The sequence below is a fragment of the Rhinolophus hipposideros genome, assembly GCF_964194185.1.
Source record: "Rhinolophus hipposideros genome assembly, chromosome: 8".
Classification (NCBI taxonomy): Eukaryota; Metazoa; Chordata; class Mammalia; order Chiroptera; family Rhinolophidae; genus Rhinolophus; species Rhinolophus hipposideros.
The window spans coordinates 58,783,339-58,804,491 of record NC_138054.1 but is presented as its reverse complement, the minus strand read 5'-3'; the positions used below and the strand labels follow the sequence as shown (position 1 = coordinate 58,804,491).

The 21,153-nt window shown below is 43.0% G+C and overlaps 1 protein-coding gene across 2 annotated transcripts in view; it reads right to left on the bottom strand.

Moving 5' to 3' along the window:
- Positions 1-1,324: 1,324 nt before the first annotated feature.
- Positions 1,325-21,153, bottom strand: part of RAB3B (RAB3B, member RAS oncogene family) — a 58,530-nt gene continuing 38,701 nt past the window's right edge. Inside the window, exons 3-5 of one of the 2 annotated variants that reach the window (XM_081057629.1) lie at positions 18,783-18,901; positions 15,797-15,921; positions 1,325-4,981 (exon numbers count right to left, since the gene is read on the bottom strand). In XM_081057629.1, the coding sequence (XP_080913755.1) occupies positions 4,794-4,981; positions 15,797-15,921; positions 18,783-18,901 (432 nt within the window). In that variant the 3' untranslated portion in view covers positions 1,325-4,793. The remainder of the gene's footprint in view (positions 4,982-15,796; positions 15,922-18,782; positions 18,902-21,153) is intronic. The other variant, XM_081057628.1, reaches the window with a different exon arrangement.

The following is a 21,153-nucleotide window of genomic DNA, read 5'->3' as shown; positions in this document are numbered from 1 at the left end:
ATCAGCCGTCAAAGATTGGAACTAAAAAACGAAAGCTGGATTGAGGAATGTAAAGCAATGGCAGTGGGTCGTGGAGGTGTTTGAAGGCAGTGGAGTCTTCCTCAGGCCCCTGAAGCAGCCTCACAAAAGTGATTCAGGAGTCCCAGTTATGTGTTTTCATAGAATGATGTGCCTTTCCCATAGAGCACTTCATAATTATATTGGGGTGATTACAATATCTAGAGTAAACCACCAGCTAGCTACTAGACTGTAAGCTTCCCGAAGGCAAAGACTGTCTGATTCGCCACTGATTATATCCTGGCACATACTAGACACGAATTTGTTGAATGAATAAATTTGAGTGTTGCCTACTTCACATAAGGGATCCAGGCCTTCAAAAGCATCCCTTAACAGTATTTGTATCTCATGGGCCTGTTGCTTACACACACTCCCAGTCACAGGCTGCTGTTTGAAGTAAAAAGTATAAAAAGCACAGCCAGAACCATTCACCAGCTGTGGCAGGTAATCAATCAAAGGTAGGTTTGGGACGGGGAGTCTAAAATCGATGAGATCCCAGGATACTGGTTGCTGTAATTCCTTCCCTTTATTCCAAACTGCTGGCAAACAAACATTCCTCAGGACACTCTAGGAAACTGGATACCCAAACAAGGAACTTTGGGACAGGACCAGTGATGTGAGTGAGACGGATCAGTCTGGAGGGTGTTCATATCATTCTGTGGAAGACACAATGCAAGTGTGATACAATGTCGCAACTGAGGTTATTTAATTAACTGAGAATCCTTGGGAGCATGTCACCATCATCACTCCACGTACCATTCATCTGAGAAACAATCTGAAGAGGAAATTTGAAAGCGCAGGAGTCAGACAGAGGCAAGTTCAAATAATCCTAGTGGGTGACTTAGGCATGTTAACTTTTACCAGGCTACGTTTTCTTGCCTGACAAATGAGGATAATAATATCTTAGAAACACACTTCCATTAGACTGTAGGTACCTTGCAGGCAGGGATCATTTGTTTTCATCTATATTTAGCTAATATGTGATAGTGCCAGGCCCATCATAGATATAGAATAGGTGAATGTCTTCCCAGAGGTGATCCAAGACCTAGTCCCGAGACCATCACAAATGCCCTCTCAGAGTGACCTTGGGAAATTTCCTCCCTCTCTCTGGACCTCAACCTTCCTTTTTGTAAAACAAGGAGCCTGGACAAGATTTTCTCTAAGCTCCTTTCCAGATCTAATAATTGACGAGTCTGTGACCACTCAGTACACTCTACCCCATTGTGGCTTCTAGAAGTTAATAATGCTACAGACTGAGGAGACAATAATAAGTCACGAATCACTTTGTATTTACAGATACACATGCATTTAAGACAGATTCTATAAATAGCTACAATACTGTATTGCACTTTTGGCCTACTTTTGCCTCTTTAGAGGTCAAGAGTTGTTTTTTATGTGTGTGTTTTTTTAATCTTTTATTTGAATTGTTAAACAAGATGAAAACCAGGACAAGTTGCTACTAACACATATTATGTAGCTTGAACCTCAGTGGCTAACTGCACTATTACTGTGATTGATGAACATTTCACTACAATCAGCTGGAAGCTGCACTTGGCAGAAACGAGGTCACACAGTGGGGCTGGGGAATTGCCATCTAACAAGCAGGTCTGTTTGTCACCAGTAGAAGAGCTTGCTACTATTACATTTAACTCTTGATTCCTTCTGTTATAAAGATGCTTGCTCCTTTTAACCGACTCCTGAGTTCTAAAGAATTTGACAGTTGTTTTGGGGTTGTTGTTTTTTTTTTTTTTAATTCTCAATCTTTGCCTGGATACTAAGTAGGAGAGAAAAGATTGTTTGATATATGTACTAAAATACCCAAGGGTCATAAGGAACTCAGTCTAAAACCCTAATAGGGTTTATTGGATGTTCCAGAAAAATAGTAATAATCCCTGACTTGTATGGGACTTTACAGTGTAAAAAGCACAGCCAGAACCACTGCCGCATGAAGGGACCACTTTCTTCCATGGTCAGAGAAGCTAATTAAGACACTTCCCCCAAACACCCCATTGCCAGAACAGAGAGGCTGCTCAAAGCACTGCCTGAGAGCTAGGTAAGAATTGCCTGACAGATGCAGGTACAGGGAAAGCCAGTGCTTGCGCCTGAGAAGCACTGGGCATTTTTTGTTCAGGCCCATGGGACCTGGTTGCCTAAGAGACTGATTGACGGCTTGCTAGAAGTGTTAGACATCCATCACCTCAGATTAGTCTGAATCATTGAACAATATGTTAACAGATTAGGGACATAAATGTTTTCTCTAGTAGACTTGAAATCTGATGGCTTTGGGATTGAATCCTAACATAGCTCTAACACTTGGTAGCTGTGTGACCTTGCCAAGTCTCTTAACTTCTTCGGATCGTAGTTTATCTATTAGAAATGTAGTATAGAATGTGGTGAAGAGCACAGACCTTGGAGCCTACCGCCTGGGCTTGAACCCATTTTCTATCATTTACTCATGGTATGACTTTAGGCAAGCTAGAGAATCTCTTTGTACCTTAGTTTCCTCATCTTTAGATGAGGTTGATTATAGTGCCTCCCTCACAAAGATGTTGGGAGGATAACTGAGTAAATACAAGTAAAGTGCTTGGAACAATGCTTAGTCCAGAATAAACATGACATCAGTGTTAGCTATAATGACATTGGGGTGATAATTCTCACCTGTAGGGTTTATTTTGCTGATCAACTGCAATGACGAAGATGACAAAAAGAGTCTCAGAGTTATTAGTGCCATAAGGGACCTTTAAGATTACCCAGATAACCCCCCAACATTTTATAAGTGGGAAATCAAGATTTAGAAATGGGGAGTACCTAGTCCAGCGTCACGCTTGATTTAAGGAAAGAGTCCAGGTCTGCTGATTCTAAGACCAAAGTTCCGTCCTCTGCATTGCATCAGAGAGAGCAACATCTCCGCAGGACGGATTCTGAAGGGCTCCTTTTATGTAGTCCATTGGACCTGTAGCTAGTTAATGCACTTTCCTAGGACAATGAGCTGCATTTGACATGGAGAGAAAATGTCAAATGTCTTGGGATGTTCTTCCCCCACCCCCACTGACTTTTGAGGAGGTAAGTTAATACATGGGGAAGCTGGGGATTCAGGCCAGGGCTGGGAGGAAAGATTTTCAAGAATTATCACTAGTTCCATGTCATTATTTCAGCTAAAAAAACCCCAAACACTTGCTGTGTCCATACAAGCTAGAATCATGAGCTAATCCATTCAGTTTGTTTCACAGGGGTTTTCATTTTTTGTTTTGTTTTTTCAGGTATTTAATTAAGCAGCTTCCACCAGGAGTGGTTTCACATCTGCTTTTTGGTAGAAATTAAGGTTTTCCTCCCAGGAGAATGAGGTTGGGATCGGGACATCTGAGTTTAGCTTTCCCAATTTTGTCAAGGTCATGCCCTCCGCTTAGATTTATTGTTTTGAATCACATTTTCCAGTTGGACTATTCAGGAGTGATTGAAAGATGGGTTGGGAGAAAAGGCAGGATAGGGAGAAGACCCTGTAAAGAACAGCACATGAAATTAGAACTGTTTGACTTAGAATGACTTAGAAAAAGGGCCGATCCCAAGGATCACAATTTCTGTTCTCTAGTCCTCTGAGGGTGTCAGAGGGCAGAGGGAGCAGAGTCTGTGAGGTCTCTGGCAGCAGAGCCAATACAAATGGAGTCAAAAAGGGAAGATTTCTAGGAGGCAGTTTTCAGTTTAGAGCAAGAAGAACTTTCTGATTATGAGAGATGCCCAAAGATGGTGTGGATGGTGGGCTCCCATCCCTAGAAGGTGTGCTCTAGAGGAAGAGATTTGGTTGTGAGGCCTGAACGCCACTTGTCAGAAATAGGAAGATTGGAACTAGTTAGAGTAGATAAAATTTGGAATCCGACCACACTCAAATTTTCAGATTCTGGGAGTCTAAGAACTAGTGACCAATTTCATAAAGTTCCCATGATTAAGATCCAGCTGGAAAGCAGCAAAATCAGAAATTCATGTTGAGTTTCTTTATCTTGCTTGTGTTTCTCTTTTTCTTTTCTTCCTTGAGTTCCCTCACTGGCTCTTTCATATAGAAGGAAAATTTGACATTTTGCAGGGAATCATCTTTTTCTTTTAAGTGTGTTTCTGACTCAGCCTTTGCTCCCTCAGCATCATTAGAGATTCTGACCTCTCTGGAGATTAGCTCTGGCCTGTCACCACAGCAACTGCCCAGGCCTGTGGGCATCTGCGACAACAGGCACAGGGCTTTTAGAGCTTGACTGGCAGTGAGAGGAAGCCCCTTAGGGACCCTGATATGAAATAAGGTGTTTTGTGTAGGGAGGTTTGCTTTAATTGGATTAGTTGTGCAGGTGGGCCTCACTTTACACAGCTGGCCAGGCCTGAAAAGTGTGTGTGTGTGTGTGTGTGTGTGTGTGTGTGTGTGTGTGTGTCAATTTTGAAAAATGGAGGAAATCTTATTTTAAAGGTGGAAAAAAAATTCGGTTTCCAAGTCCCTGTAGTGAATCCCTTTTGTAAAATGGAGTCTTCTTTTGTAAAGTGAATCTCCACCCACGTTGTGACCTGACTTGTAGTCTAGTGCTGAGTGTCTATAAGTGGGGCCATCTGCAGAGAACCCCAGGGGCATGATTCCACCTCCACTGCAGGCAATGAACGGCAGCAACTCAGCTGGCTCGGGGCTTGGGTGGACAGTATAACTGGGGAAGCAGAGTGGGTGTAGGACCACAATGAGGGGACAGCAGGAGGCTGGGCCTTGCTTAGCAGGAGCAGTTCTGCTGCAGCAGCGGTGGGGTGTCTGACAGACGGGTGTTCTTGGAGGAGCCCAGCACAGAGGGGTCCGTGTCTAGTGAATCAGACATCTTGTCGCAAATGGCATCCACCAGGCACTCGAAGGCCTGCCTCACGCTGATGTTCTCCTTGGCACTGGCTTCAAAGAAGTCAAACCCTGAGGAGAGAAGAGAGATAGATACAGGTAAGGCTTTCCCCTTCCTTTTCGTGTCTCCTGGCCGGAACACTCTGGATTAATACAGCCCGTATTCAGGAATGAAGCAAGGAGGCCTAAGGGCACAGGATTCTGCCTCAAGGAGATGGTACAGGGCCGTGATTACCTGACTGGCTTCAGAGTTGGATAGATCCTGGCTCTACCACTAGCCAGCTGTGTAACCCCCAGGAAGTCCCCTATTCTCTTTTTGAACCAATGCCCTGGTTTATCAATAGCAGTAATTTTACCTATCTCATAGAATTACTTCAAGGACTAATCATGCATGTAAAGTACATAGCCCTGTGCCTGGCACAGAGAGGGATCATTTGTATATTTTCTGACAGAGTGAATACTTCAATATGTGTGCTCAGTACTTTGCAGTTTCCAAAGCACTTATCACATCTGTTATGTCATTTGATCCTCCTGTCAGGCCTAGGGGAAGGAGTGTCCAGGCAGACCCTCCCCATTTCACTAAAGGCAGACACTGTGGATTAGAGAAATAAACCGACTTGTCCGAGATAAGTAGAGGCACCAGTATCAGAAGCCCAGGCTGTAGCCTTTTAACCAGAGTTTTTTTTCCTTCTCTTTCCCTTGCTTCCCACATACCCCAGCCTGGCCAGCTCTAGTCTGGGCTCTGGGAGGCACCCCAAGGCCCACACTGAATAAGCAAAGCTCTATTTGCTTTTTCTACTCACAGACACACTGGCTTATCTCCACTAAATGGGGTTCCTTCTCCCTGAATTCCCCTAGAATTCCCCTATCTCTTCCTCCCCTCATAAACGCAATAAAAGGCCCAGGGAAAACTGCACCTAAAGCATGGGACATTCTTGTCTGTTTTGTACTTTGAGATTCTTAACAGCATTTTCTGTGATAATGACTAGAACTTGTTTGTCCCAGGAGACATAAGAAAGGTCCTCCTGATTCAGACAAAGTGGCTGCTTCCCAACTGAAGAATCTTGGCCAGGTTGGTGGCAGCCCTTAGAAGCATAAGCCACCTTCTCTGTCACTTCCTTGGCCCAGCCTACTCCCTCCTCTTTTGTCTGTTCACCTTCCTCTTTCCCTTCCTTCTGAGTCTATATTTTTCCTCAAAAGCTTCTTTCTTCCCTTTTTTTCATTTTAGCTCCTTTTTTCCCCCTTATGTTCCTTACACTCTCTCCTTGGGATCCCTAATATTTATTGAGCACCTACTATATGCCAGACTCCATGCTAGGAGCTTTACAAATATCATCTTGCTTAATCCTCACAGCAGCCTGTTGGGTAAATATAATCTTCTCTAACTTATAAATGAGAAAATGAAGGCTCCAAGAGATTATATAACTCACACAAGGTCACGTGGCTGTATTAGTGGAAATTGGGTTTAGATCTGGGTTTGGCTGGCTCCCAAGTCCATACACAGCCTGGACTCCCATTTCTTCTTCTTTCTTCCTTATATTTACCTCCCCTCTCCACCCGCCCCAATTATATCTTTTTCTTCCTTTACAATTATCTTTGGCCTCTTTTGCTTTCATTTGACTACCACAGTGTCTGAAACTGGACAAGTCACTTCATCTTTCTGAATCACTTAACCTCCCTGAGTCTCAGACTCCCCGTTTGTCCAATAGGAATAATAACAGTGTCTTCCAGTTGAGAGTGGTTGGGAGGATTGAGTGAGGTGATGGATAAAGTGCTGTACAAAAGTTGCCTGTTGTGACGGTTTCTTTCTGCTCCTCTTTCATGTGCTCCTCTCACCTTCCTCTTTTTCTTTCTCCCTCTTTTTCATCTTCTCCCACAAAGGAGGGGGTTATCTTTCCTCCGCCCCCTATCCCACTGATGACAAAGAGGGCTGAAGCCCCCACATACAAACAAGGCTCTTCTTCCCCTGGCCATTCCAGCTTGAAGACATTCACAGCTCCTGCCAGCCCACCTTCAGTTGACAGTTTCTCCTGTGGCCCATTTCCTGACCTGAGAAAAGGGCAAGCTGCAGAAGTGCCTGCTAATTACAGACGTGTGATGAAGAAGGAGGCAGCTGCTGGCTCATTATCCTCAAGCTGTAGAAACCTAGTCAGCTTCAGAGCCCCTTCAGCATATAGCTTTTCCTTAATGAATATCATAAAAATTGACTGTCTGGCCTTTGGCTGGCTTATTATAAGTGACAGTGTTAGGGGACGAGGGCTGTTACTTGTCTAGGAAAGGTGCAAACAGGTAAAGAAATAAATAGGCTTAAGCCATCACTTTAGATGAAGATCAAGGCCAGGGCACAAATGCCTTCTGAGGAACTGGTACTGAGGGGAGTATATGCCACATTGTGCAGGCAGGCAGTGGGAAGAGGAGTCATAGAGCCTGGATTTCAATATAGTCTCTGTCAGCTACCAGCTGTGTGACCATACGCAAGTTGTCTAACCTCTCTCAGCCTGTTCCTTCAGCTATACGAGAAGAATGGGGTGAATATTACCTACCTCATAAGGTAGTATTGAGAATTAAATGCACAAAAGTATGTGATGTGATTGGCATGTGGAATACATGGCAATCCCCTTTCCCTTATGTCCCTAGCTCACCTTAGTCCCAGCTTCCTTGTCCCTGCATTGTCTCCCAGGGCCTTTAGGGAAACCCTCATTTTCTTCATCATTCACTGTCAGTCAATAAGTCAGGTCTTTACTGAACACTGACTTTGTGCCAGGTCTGGTGTTGAGTGCCAGGGACAAAGGAAGACCAAATCTAACTGGAGAAAAGACATACTAATCAGTGTCAATCCCTCATATGTGCAGAGGAGTCCTTTAAAGTTCACACAGTTTTAAAACAAACTTGTGAGCAGGCTGGGGTGAGTCAAGGGTTATCACCTGTAATTTACAGATAGGGAAACCGAGGCTCAGAGATGGGGCACAAGCCAGGGCTCAATCCCTTATGTCCCCTTGTCCTGCTCTCAGCTGAAACACTGACAACACACTATAACATTTCTAACCCAGGTAAAGCAAACCAGAGGCTGTGCAGGAGTGCAGTGGAGGGAGAGAATGGCAGGGGAGGAGAGGGAGAGGACGCTTCCAGAAGTTAGTGGGATGGGAGCCTTTAAGGCCAGAACCGAGCAAAGCTCTTCCCCTAACTTCTCATTCTTCAGGACTCAGCTTAGCTAGGGCCTCTTCATTCTCCTCTGTGCTTCCTTCTGCCATGACACGTTACCCTGCAAGGAGAAGTCCATTTGACAGGGAGCTCCCTGAGCAGGGACCATGTCATACATCTCAGCCCCTGCACCAGCTGAGGGTGCTTGGTGAGTGCGGGTTGAATGAACAGATGAATGAAGTTGGAATGAGCATGGAGGATGTGGTCGAGGGGACAGTGGGGGTCATAAGAACTCAGCTCAACAAGCATGGCAGATCCCGTGCTGTGCACTGGGGACGCTGAGGGGAATCAGACAGTTGCTACCCTTGAGGAACTTCTTGTCTAGTGCAGGAGAGATATAGTGACAATATTATGGCGGTAAACGCTGGAATGGTGGGAAGCCAGGGCATTGTCAGGGCACAAAGGAGGTACCTAAATGAGCCTGGGGGCCAGGGAATGTTTCTTGGAGAAACTGATTCCTAAGACGCTATCAGCTAGACAGAGGCATGTGATTGTGAGTGTATGTGTGAGCACATGCATGTGTATACACCATGCAGGGGAAGCAGCCTGTGCACAGATAATGGGCAGAAAAACAGCCTTGGTATATGCTAGAATGACCATAGCAATTTGTTATCATTAGAGCAAAAAGCTCAAAGTGCTGAGAGGTGAAGTGGCCACACAAGGAGAACTTACATGTCGTGCCGAGGACATGTCCTCACTGTCATCTCAAAGCTACCCAAGGTATGAGAACTGTGATGGAAGTAATCGGCTCATGGGTCTCTTTTGCTAGCAGAACAACTTCAGATGCACGTTGCCCCTCTCCGCCCACTGAAATTACTGTCCGTCTCCTGGAAGAGTCTTCATTAGTAGGCCCAGATAGTAACCTTTTCCTCAGGTTCATTAGTAAGAATTCTCAGGAGCTGAGAATCTAGTGAGTTCAGGAAGATGATAACCAATGAATCAGACTAGCCCCCCTAGTCCTTTCCTCCCTCTAATTGGTTTTAGAACAATGGGGTTTCTGCTGTCTTTAATAGGGCCCAACTCTTAACTGAATCTGACATGATTCCTTCCACCCCAAAATGATTGTATTTACCCATCCAGCCCAAAGGCAGCTATCAGATACCCATACACTGTGTCCACACTGCCTGCTTCTAAATTTGACCTCAGTCTTCTATTGAGGAACTTGCGGAGGAAGGTTGGGGGACAGGGTGAAAAAGGTGAAGGGATTAAGAAGTACAATTGGTAGTTACAAAATAGTCATGGGGATGTAAAGTAAAGCATAGGGAATATAGTCACTGATATGGTCATAACTATATATAGTGCCAGGTGGGTACTAGACTCATCAGGGGATCACTTCTTAAATTATATAAATGTCTAACCACTATGCTGTACACCTAAAAGTAACATAAAATAATACTGAATGTCAAGTGTAATTGAAAAATTTAAAAAGGGGAGGGAAAGTGAAGGGGAATAAGAGGTCCAAATTTCCAGGTATAAAACAAATAAGTCATGGGATGTAATAATGTACAGCATGGGGAATATAACCAATACTATTGTGATAGTATGTTGTGGTGTCAGATGATTGCTGGACTTATCATGGTGGTCACTTCTTTAGGTGTATAAATGTTAAATACCTGATGTAATATAATGTTGTATGTTAGATATATAGATATATACATACGTGTATATATATATTTAATCTTAAAAAAATAAACAAAAACCCCCAAACTTACAACCAGCTAAACTCAACTCTTCTCATCCTGACACTGGCCCAGAACATTACCCCTTCACTTATATATTCAAATCTCTCTCTGTCTTACTCTGATACCTCCCTATCTCCATGTGTCAATCTTCAACTCATGCCCCTCTGGTCACTGATGATTCTGACAAGGGACTTGCTGTCTTCTTTCCACCCAGGGTTGTTATTCTCAGGAACTTTGGGTTTCATGTGGACAATCCATCCAACACCCTGGACTCTTAATTTATTGACCATCTCATTTCCAGCGACCTTTTCCATTTTGCTTCAGCTATGCCCCTGTCCTTACAAATTGCGCTATTTTGACTTGCATTTGTGCACTGGAACTGAAAGAGTTCTATTAATGCAACATCCAGACTCACTGGCTTAACACTCATGGCCCTGCATGGCGTGGCCTCTGTCTACTTTTCAGCCGCATCTTCCTGGCTCACACCGCGCTCCAGAAACATCACCACTTTCTCATTTGGTGCCTTTGCGCATGCTCTCCAGCTCCTTCTGATCATCTTCATCACTCACCTGTGGAATCACTGACTCCAGAGAGTCTTCTCTTTCTCTTCCCACCCCATCTCTATCACTCAGAATATACAATGTACCTCTCCCCAGTACTCCCATGGCACCTTACGTGATTGTTTCAGTCAAATCCCAACAGGAAAGTGGGAATTTTAATATTTAATCCAAAGGGAATTGGTTATAGAAGTGATAGAAGAACTAAGAGCCAAGTAAAATAGTGAGGAAACCCAAAGATTATCAAGAGCAAAAAACCAAATCAAAACAAAACAAAAACTATTGCCGGGGCCAAAGAAAGCTAGAACCAAGGGAGCAGGAGTCAGAGAAGAGGAGCAGCCTCCACTGGAGGAGCTGGCTAAGGGGGGTTAGGGGTGCATATGCAGGTTTCTCCCTTTTCCCCACCTCCAATCACCTGCCAAGTCAGAAGCGACTATCACAGGAGCCTAGGAAACACAGCCTGCAAAGGTCAACACCCCAGAGGGGGTTGCAGGAGAGAGACAGAGTGGGTGAAGAATGAAGCAAACAGGCTAAGGACTGGCACACATCTACCCAAAGGATACTGAAATGATCTCTCTTCCAATTTATTTCCCTGGTCAATGAGGATTTTGAGGGCGGGGAACTCATTCACCTCTATGTCCCCAGGATCCATCATATGTTCAATGATTGTGGTAGATTATTCACTGCCCTACCTGTAGAGGACTCTATATCCCTACAGATTTCCGAGTGGCTTGTAGTGCCTCCTTGTGGGAGGAATATATCTCCCCATTTCATCAACACCAGATTCGATCATGTGACTTTCTTTGGCCAGTGAATGTGGACCTTGCAAGTCTTGCCAGAAGCTTTAGGAGTGTTTGTTTGGTTTAGCCATCCTGATTGGATCCCAGAGTAAGAAGACACATGGAACAGTCGCAGCTGACTTGTAGTGGCAGGCAGTGTAAGTGAAAAACAAACAAACAACTTAATTATCTAAGCTTCTGACTCAGGCTATGTGTTACCACAACATCATCTAAAGAAATCTCACTAATGTTGTGATTGAGGGTGGAAATTTGAAGAGAAAGTATGGCAGGTTTTTGGGAAAACACCATTGGATGATATAATGGGAGCCCTAGAATTTTGAGTCCAAAGGCTGAGTTTGAGTAATGGGTCTACCACCTACTACTACCTGAAAACGTTATATAATCTTTAAATGAAAAAATAAAGACACAGAAGTGTGGCACAGCTCATTGTGTGCAAGAAACACGTTTCTTCAGTATAATGGAGCCGATGAGAATGCAACCTTCTAGGCTAGTAGTGAGAGTGGGGATCACAAGAGAATTATGAAAGCACATTGGGAACCATAAGTCAGTGCACCAAAGTTAGGTATTATCAGTGCCAACCAGGTCTTTGTTTCTCTGCAACCGGGCTCAGTGATGCAAGGTTTCAATTGTTCATCCTAATCCAAAAGAACATTTATCAAGCACCTAAACTAAGCAAGGCAATGTATGAGGGTCTGTGTGGTGTGTGGAGTGATGAGTGGGAAATAGTGTGAACTTCCATCACCACAATCAATTTGAGAATATTGCAGCAACTCAAAAAGAAACCCCATACCCACTGGCTATCGTCCTCTCATCTCTTCATTCCCCTTAGCCCTGAGCTAACCTACTTTCTCTCTATATATACTTGCTTATTTTGGACAGTTCAAATAAATGGAATCATACAATGGTTTTTTTGTGTGATTAGTCTTCATATGAAATACTCTCCTCCACCCCAGCCCTGCATACTCTAAATTCTTTTCTTTTTTTAATTAATAAATTCTTTTTTTTAATTAAAGCTAGTTTGACTTGGGATTTTATCAGTTGCCATAACAAGTCCTAACTCATGCAGAACTTCTCACAATTTTTTACAGCTTTATCGAGATATAATTCACATACCATAAAATTCACCCCAGTTATGCCAATTAAAATTATATATTTATTTGTATAATTGTTTGTTTAATGTCTCTTTCCCCATTAGTTCCATGACAGTAAGGATCACAGCAGTTTTGTTCACTGTTATATCCCAAGTGCCAAAACAGAACCCGGCTCAGAGTGCTCAATAAATATTTTTCAATGAATAAGTGAATAAATGTATACATGAATGAATATCTTCCCGGTTCTGGGTGCTTGGGATAATGAAACAGATTAGACATAACCCTGGCTGCTCTCAAGGTCCAGCAAGAGAAATAGATATGTTAAGTAGAAAAGTTCTGGTAAGCAGTAGCGGAAAACTCAGGAAGCTGTGTAGGACAGAGATGGGTTACCTTGACCTACCCAAATCTGACCAAGTCGTTAAGGCCCTCTTCAAGTGCCTCCCTAAACCCCATACTAAGAATTCATCTCCCTTCCATCTACATTCCTACATAAATTTCATAGATCTATACTGACGCCACCACGTCCTAACTACCTAATTATGAGCAAGTGATTTAACCTCTCTGAACTTCATTTTTCAGAGTATTGGACGTGATCAATAGTACCTACCTTGAAGGGTTATAGTGAGAATTAAACAAGATAAGTAATGCAAAGCATTTCATCAAGGCTTGGTCACTATACACCACCCATTATTACCATATTTGCTCTGTAGTGAGGTTAAGTAGTTAGGAGCACAGGTTCTGGAGCCAGACTACTACTTGGGTTCAAATTCTGACTCTACCTACCAGCCATATGGCCTAAGCAAGTTACTCAACTTCTCTGTGCCTCAGTTTTCTCATCTGGTAAAAAACAACAACAAAAAAACAACTTGGAGATAAGAAAAGTACATGTCTCAGAGGGTCCCAGATGGATTACATTAAATGAGTAATGCTTTAAAACACTTAAAATAGTGCATAGCACATGGTAAACACCTAATAAATATTTAACCAACTCACTTTTTAAAAATCTCAGTCATAAGGGCTTGGCATGGTGGCTGTAATTTTTACTAATATAAAACTATCTCACCTTTTTAAAACTTAGTCTTGTTTAACTCTAAGGGCTTGACATGCTATGTATATTTTTTTCTAGTATGCATCAAAAACACACATAAAATCACCTTTCACACTTACAGTAGCAGTCTCTTTCTTTGGGAAACACTACTCTAGGCTCACACAGTCCCATGATTCATGGTTCCTTGCACACAACGTGTTATTTCTTGCCTTTGTCAGTATTATTCCCAATGCTTAGAATGTCCTTGCCTCTCTTCCCCACTAGGCTGACACTGGTCATCAAGACTCAGCTTGGGCATCATGTTCTCTGACTCCAAGTGAAGTAGGTGCCTCCCCTGTGCTCGCACAAGTCCTGGCACATCCCGCTTGACAACACTGATCACGGGGGTATCAGGGTTTCTGTCCGTCACGCAGGAATGCATCTTACTTCACAGTGCAGTACCTGGCATAGAGCAGCTGCTCAGGAAGTCGTAGCTGGATTGCAGTAAAATGAAGTAGCCAAATACTTAACATGATAAAAATTTAATCAAAACATATCTTTGCAGTGTCTATTCAGTGACAGGCCATATGCTAGGCACTGTGGGTACAAAGATAAATAAGAGTCATTGGCTGTCTTCATGGACCTTTTGGGAAATGGACAAGAAGACAAGTGCACCAAGTGCAATGGGTGCTGTGCCCGCTGTGTGTATGGTGTACATTAAGTGAGGGCACATAGGAAGGCGCTCTCGGGGGGCCAGGAAAGGCTTCACAGAAGGTACGAGCTTGAGCTGTTTTGGAAGCTGAGTGGGGGTTCACTGGCTGGGTAAGAGTAAAGAATGGGGCAAAGAAGAGAGCATTCCAAACAGATGGGACAGAGTCGGTCCAGGGAGGGTGCTGGGAATCTTCCTGGTAACACAGGTTGAAGACATAAAGAGGTAGCCCGAGGTCATCCAGGTGGGCTTCCCCATGTGCTAATTGTTCTGTGAACCGCAGAGGCGTTATTGGACCCTAAGGACCTCTGTGACGGAGTAAGAACAGCACCATCCAAGATGACTCCACCTCCCTATTTATTAAGCACCTGCAGTTCACTAATTTCTATTCCAGACCACACTGAGGATTAAGGAGGGGAGATAAAAGTAGGGGACATGCCCCTACACACACACACACACACACACACACACACACACTTGTAATGCACATAATACAAATATATATGAGCAGGTACCATCTCTTCATTCTTGCATATAGGCACTCAGTAAATATTTGTGGATGTGAAAAAGAATCCAAATATATACAACACACAATTCACATGTATATTATATATAGTTTACCCACCTACCAGCCCAAATATCTGTACTTCAGAAACTGTCAGAGAGTGTCACTTTAAACGCCCCAGTCCTGAAAACTTACAACTCCTAGGTTGTGAGAAATACTTTAGGGAGACTGGCTAAACGCTAAGCAGTACATCCATTCTTTCAGAAGATTTCTCTCAGGCACTTTTACATTGGACCCCAATACAGAAGCGAAAAGAAAAAGCTGCTATTTTAAGCAAGTGTAGGCAGGAGTCCCACTGTGAGGCCACCGAGACACACCTAAGGCACCGGGATCTCACGGAGCAAAAGGATCAAGATGCTTTCACCTTGGAAAAGGTCAGGGCATTACTGAGCTACAGACATAAACCATACCGTTTCCTTCCTTCATACCATTACTTTTGTTGTGAGTTGTGTTTTGGTGAGGAAGCATCAGTTTACATTGAGAAAAACTGTAAGACACAACCTACGGTGTTCAGTGTGGTGGCTGCTGTATGGATGTTTGATATGAAGGACATTGCCACATGCAGCACATACAGTGCGCTCTACAGTTGCCTATGAAGAGCAGTGCTTCTCTGGAATAACGGGATTTTTATCTTACGGACCACCTCTGAACCATGTAACTGACTATATTTCCCTCTTTGCGATGGTTTCTAGGAAGCTCAAAGCCAATATTTTGGCCCAATTCTTGCACATGCCCAAGAATTTACAATATACACAGGGGTGCCAAAACAATGTATACACATAACTTGTATTCATCTTTTGTTATTGGTATATATTCAGCATTACTATTTCAATACAGTTTTTTCCTTTCTGAAAACGTGTATACATTTTTTGGTACCTTCTGTATATATGTATCTCACTCTTGGCTTCCTCTTAATTTCCTTCTACCTTTGTCTTCCCGATGCTTCAATTTTCTCGCTTGTTTAGTTTTTTATTGATAAACTATGATGATTTTTATAAGATACCTCAAATCCTTTGTGGAAGGAGCTAGCAGAAAAAGAGTTCATAATAAGTTTTAGTTATACATTCAATGTCACAAAATACACAAGTATCATAAATAATCAGCACAAAGCCCATACGTACATCACACAAATATAAAACAATACACACAGAGCACATTTTGTACATAATTCACAATCACAATACACCCTTAATGTCACACTCCCATGCATACATGCACGCACATACACACAAAGACACACGTGCTGTGTACATACCAAGCTGCTCTGCGAGGACCCGGCCCTTCTCAGTGGGAATAACCCTTTCTTCCTCCATGTCACACTTGTTCCCCACCAGGATAACCTGCGCATTATCCCAGGAGTAGGTCTTGATTTGAGTAGCCCTAAAGAGTGAGAGAGAGAGAGAGAACTGTGTGAATGACACCTGCCTAGGCCAAAAAGGACTCTGAAGCTTGAAGAAACCAATTCTCATCCATGGGGATAGCAACACCCAACTTATTATCAATGAATTCAGCTGACAACAGATAGATACCTGCCCCAACTGGCTGTTACAGAGGCCGACCCCAGTGCCCTGGTTGCAAACCTCACCTATCTCTTTGGAGCTCTCTTCTAATGCATCTGTGCGTCCCTCTCCACTGTGCGTCCACTGGGGAGAGAGTTCTTTCTAAAACAGTTATATGACTACATCCTTTCTTAAAACTTCCTCTACCCTCTCCCACTCCCTCACTGGCAAGGTAATGAGGTTTAGATCCCTCAGTGAGGTGTTCAAGGCCATTCACTTCCTGTCTCTCCAGCCTCATCACCCTTCCTCCCACTTTACAAACCTTCTCACCCATTCCCCAGATGCGCTTCCATGGCTTTGCCTTATCCCACAATTCCTTGAGGGGAGACTTCCACAGGCCCAGCCAGCCTCTTCCTCCTCCTCTGTGATTCATAAACCTTCACTGAGGCCTTAGATCATGATTATTTGTAGAAAGCAAAACGTCAGCAGTGGTTTCCTTCACTTACAATGATGATGGAACTTTTAAAAAATAGTTTTCTGTACTTTTCAAATTTTTGAAAGTAAGTATGTTTTACTTCTATAATTAGAAACAAAAATTTAACAGAGGGCATAAAATAGGACCCTTATATTGTGGAGACATCTTTTTGTGGGGGTGGGCCTAACTCTGTCCCCAACCATCCCATCAGGTAAAAATGATTACTTCCCCTTTTGGTCCCCTACATGTTTACTGTGGCTGCTGTTACATTTGACTGACTTTATCTCTCCTTCCTTTAAGGGCAGGGACAGGCTTATTCATCTTTGGGGTGCCAGCCCCCCATATACACACAGAGCAGAGAAGTTGTCAGTGAATGTCTGATGAATGAAAAAGCCAGCAAATAGTTAATCCTAAAACAGATCTAAAATTATGACCTATCCTGATATTGACCCTCAGTCTAACTCAACCCTAAGTATACCTGAACCTATTACTGACCCTGTTCCCAAAACTGATCCCACCACTAGCCTTCTCTTTAAGGGTGAGAAGCCATTCCCTCCAAGGATGGAATTCACTTAACCACCATCTGTTGTGGATTAACTAAGAGCTCAGTTCCATGCTGGGCACTGAGGCGTAGATGGCAGGTGGGAGCTAGGCTGGGACCAAGTTTCTCAGAGGCAAAACTCAAAGGCCGGGGCTTGGGAGAGACAGACACTTAGTCTTCAGCCTCAAGGCAGTAGCTGAAGCCAACTCTCCATGTTTCCCCATGCTACTCTTTCTGTCATTTTCCTCCTTCCTCCCACCCCATCCACTCTCAACTCCCAGATTAGCAACTCAGGTTATTCTTGGAGGAATCGTCACCAGGTGTTAAAGTCACTGTGTTCCTGAGGCAGAATGAACACGGATTGATGGAGAAAGGAAAGGAGGACAAGGCCAACAAGGAAAGAGCAGTGTGGAGATACTGAAAGAGCAAGCTAATCACTCCATGGGGGAAGGTGGGGGCAGAGAAGAGGAGGGAAGACAAATCGTGACTGGAGGAAAGGGAGGAAATAAGGAAAGGAAACGAAAAGAAAGGGGGGAAGAAAAAGGAGGAGTAAAGAGAAAAGAGAGGAAGGGAAGGAGAAAGGTAGAGAGAAGATGTTAAAGGGAAGGAGGAGAAAGGAGGAAGGAGAGGATGCCCAAGAGTCTGAGAAGGACACAGACACGTGAATGACAACATACGGATGGCCCACTGGACTGCCGCTCAGAACGGGGGTGCAACAGGCAGCCTGCAAGGTCATGCTCATCTCAAGGCTCCAAGGCTCCAACGGTGCTTCACACAGTCATGGCAACTGTTCTTGGGAGAAGGGAGTGTTCTCAAAGTGCAGTTGTTGGCAACAGGGAGCAAGAGAAAGGCTGGGCACTGGCCAGCTCAGCCTTTTTGATTCTGAAGAAGAGCCACAGCACAGATGCTCCACATTCTCCCATCTTCATCCTTTCCACTGATTAGGGGCACAGGGCCCTGGCCCTCCTCCTCACCCGTCCTTTCCCTCATGCTCCCTTCTCCCTGTAAGTTATGCACTGGGAAGAAAGATATAAGTTGCTCAGAGGTTGTACCTCTGGGGAGCTGTGCTCATTTTCACTGTAAATAGAATCTTGGCCTGGATGTGCTCTCGGACCCCCAGCCTGGCCCAGGGATGAACTATATAGAAAAGCAGTCTGTTGGCTCACTAAGCTCTATGTCCAGAATGATCTTTCTAAAACGTAATCCGAGCCTGTTGGTTCCCTGTTCAAATGTCATCACTGTGGGATAAAATCCAAACTCCTTATCCCAGCATACAGAATCCTTCCTGACCTCTGCTCTTCCTATCCTCTCAGCTATCTTCTCACCTCTGGATTCTCGCATCTGTATTTTTTCCTGGAACATTCTCATCCAGTTACCTCTCTGGTTAACTCCTGTTCATCTTACGAAATGCAGCATAGATATCAGCAACTCCAGGACACCTTCCCTGACTCCCCAAGTTGGGTCAGAGCCCTCCACTGGGTTCCCACAGCTCTGCTGCCTCCTTTCATCGCTGCACCTGATATTTTCACTGCCTGCTTACTGATCTGTCCTCTCCTCTCATCTGTGAATTCCTTGAGGACGGGAGCCATATATGACTCATCCAGATTTCCCTAGCACACAGCACAGGGCCTAGCACACATTAGGTTTTCTTGAACACTTGGATGGATGGATGGATGGATGGATGGATGGATGGATGGATGGATGGATGGATGAATGAATCTCATACCAATCTTGGACAGCATTGAAAGACTCCTCGTTGGTGATGTCATACATCAGAATGAAGCCCATGGCCCCACGGTAATAGGCTGTGGTGATGGTCCTGTATCGCTCCTGCCCAGCTGTGTCCTGGGTGTGAAAAGGAAAGAGAAAGTCTGCTTTTGTTTCTAAGAAGCCCCCAGAACAATTAACGAATAATCCAAGGTATATTCAAGGAGTATCTATTATGTGTCTTGTATTATACTTGGTAACTAAAATAAAATGGTTTTTAAAACTTCATAAAAATTAATAAGAAAATAATTAAAATCCCAATAGAAAAATGGGCAAGAGGAATGAACAATTCACAGAAGAAATGTAAATGGATATTTATTATATAAAAGGTTTTAACCTTATTTTTAATTATAATTCCTACGAAAGATGAGGATGCAGTGAGATGAGCAATTTCACACTGCTCATGGGAGTGGAACTTGGTTTAATCTTTCTAGAAATCAATTTGGAAGTCTCAAGAGCGTTAAAAATATTTGTACCCTTTGACCCAGAAATTTTCCTTCTAAAAACTTTTCCTACAAAATTAGAAAATCAGACAAATACCTATGCACAAAAATGTTTGTTACCACTTTATTTAAGCAGTGAAAAAGTATCATCAACTTACATATTCAGCAATAGGATAATGGTTAAAATATAGTAATTTTTTATGTGTTTATTTTTGTAAGAATATTTAATGACATGGGACAATGCTTGTATGTGTGACATAATGTCAGTTTTGTAACTCTATATGCAGAGAAGTGGAAAGAAACACATCCAAAGTTAATAGTTATCTCTGTATGAGAGACAAGAAATACCAGGATGTTGACTTTCTTCATGTATTTTTATTTTCTCTACAATAGGCATGTATTATTCTAACATAAGGAGAAATAAATAAACATTTCTACTAAAAAAATGACTAAGACAATTCTTTATCTCAAGCAGCTCACAGTCTAGTTGTAGTGACAAACATGTAAGCAAGCAAGCAAAAGCAAGAACAGCAAGGCGTTACTGGAGCACACTAGAGTGCTTCACAGATGTCCACACAGTCCTTATTGAGACAACAGCCAATCTTCTCTGCTTCATTGCAGTTTTACAGTGTGTGATGCTTGAGCCCATATAAAACATTTCCTCATATATTAGCTCATTTAAATTTTATGAAATCTCTGTGAGGAAGGTGTTATTCGTATTTACATATTATTGTTGAGCATGCAGCAAAGCAAACAGGGTAAGTGACTTTCCCAAAGTCTCAAAGCTGGAGACAAAAGCTATGCCTTAAATCCAAGATGTCTGATCCCAAGTCCAATGCACATACCACTATAGCTCAATCAATGAAAGATATATCCACAAGCACTCACTGAACACCATCTTTAATGATAATAAAAACAAGTATGAGAACAATAATACAATGATAATAAAAACAAGTATGAGAACAAGTATGAAAACAATAATAATTACAGTGTGCCATTATTTGTACATCTGTTGCACCTGTTATCCACAAACTTTAGAAAAACCCTGTAGGGTATATATTATTACTCCATTTTACGGATGAGGAAACTGAGGTTCAGATAGATTGCCCACTGAGTGTAAGAATTTGGATTCAAAACAAGTCTGTCTGACTCCTACACCTGTTACAGTACACTGCCTTGGCCATGAACCATACTCTGTGTTATATAAAAATGGAATAAGCACCATCCCTGCCCTCAGGAAGCCTCAGTAAAACGGTAGAGGTGGCTAAAACATACCAGGTGTGACAATTAAGTTGCGAACTTGTTGCAACAATGTTGCTAACCCTTTTTGATATCTGAGGGATTATTCATTATGAATTTGTACCAATGGGATAAATAGTTAACCAAGTTTACTCTTTGGAAGTGCTGAAAAGGCTGCGTGAAAAAATTAGACGACCTGAACTTTTCACCAACAATTCATGTTTCTTGCATCACAACAATGCACCAGCTCACACGGCACTGTCTGGGAGGGAGGTTTTAGTCAGTAAATAAATAACTGTATTGGAACACCCTCCCTACTCACCTGATCTGGCCCCCAATGACTTCTTTCTTTACCCAAAGATAAAGGAAATATTGAAAGGAAGACATTTGATGACATTCAGCACATCAAGGGTAATATGATGGCCATTATATTACCCTTGATGATCATTATATTACCCAGCTCTGATGGCCATTCCAGAAAAAGAGTTCCAAAATTGCTTTGAAGGGTGGACTAGGCACTGGCATCGGTGCACAGCTTCCCAAGGGGAGTACTTCGAAGGTGACCATAGTGATATTCAGCAATGAAGTATGTAGCACTTTTTCTAGGATGAGTTCGCGAACTTAATTGTCTGACCTCGTATCATATCA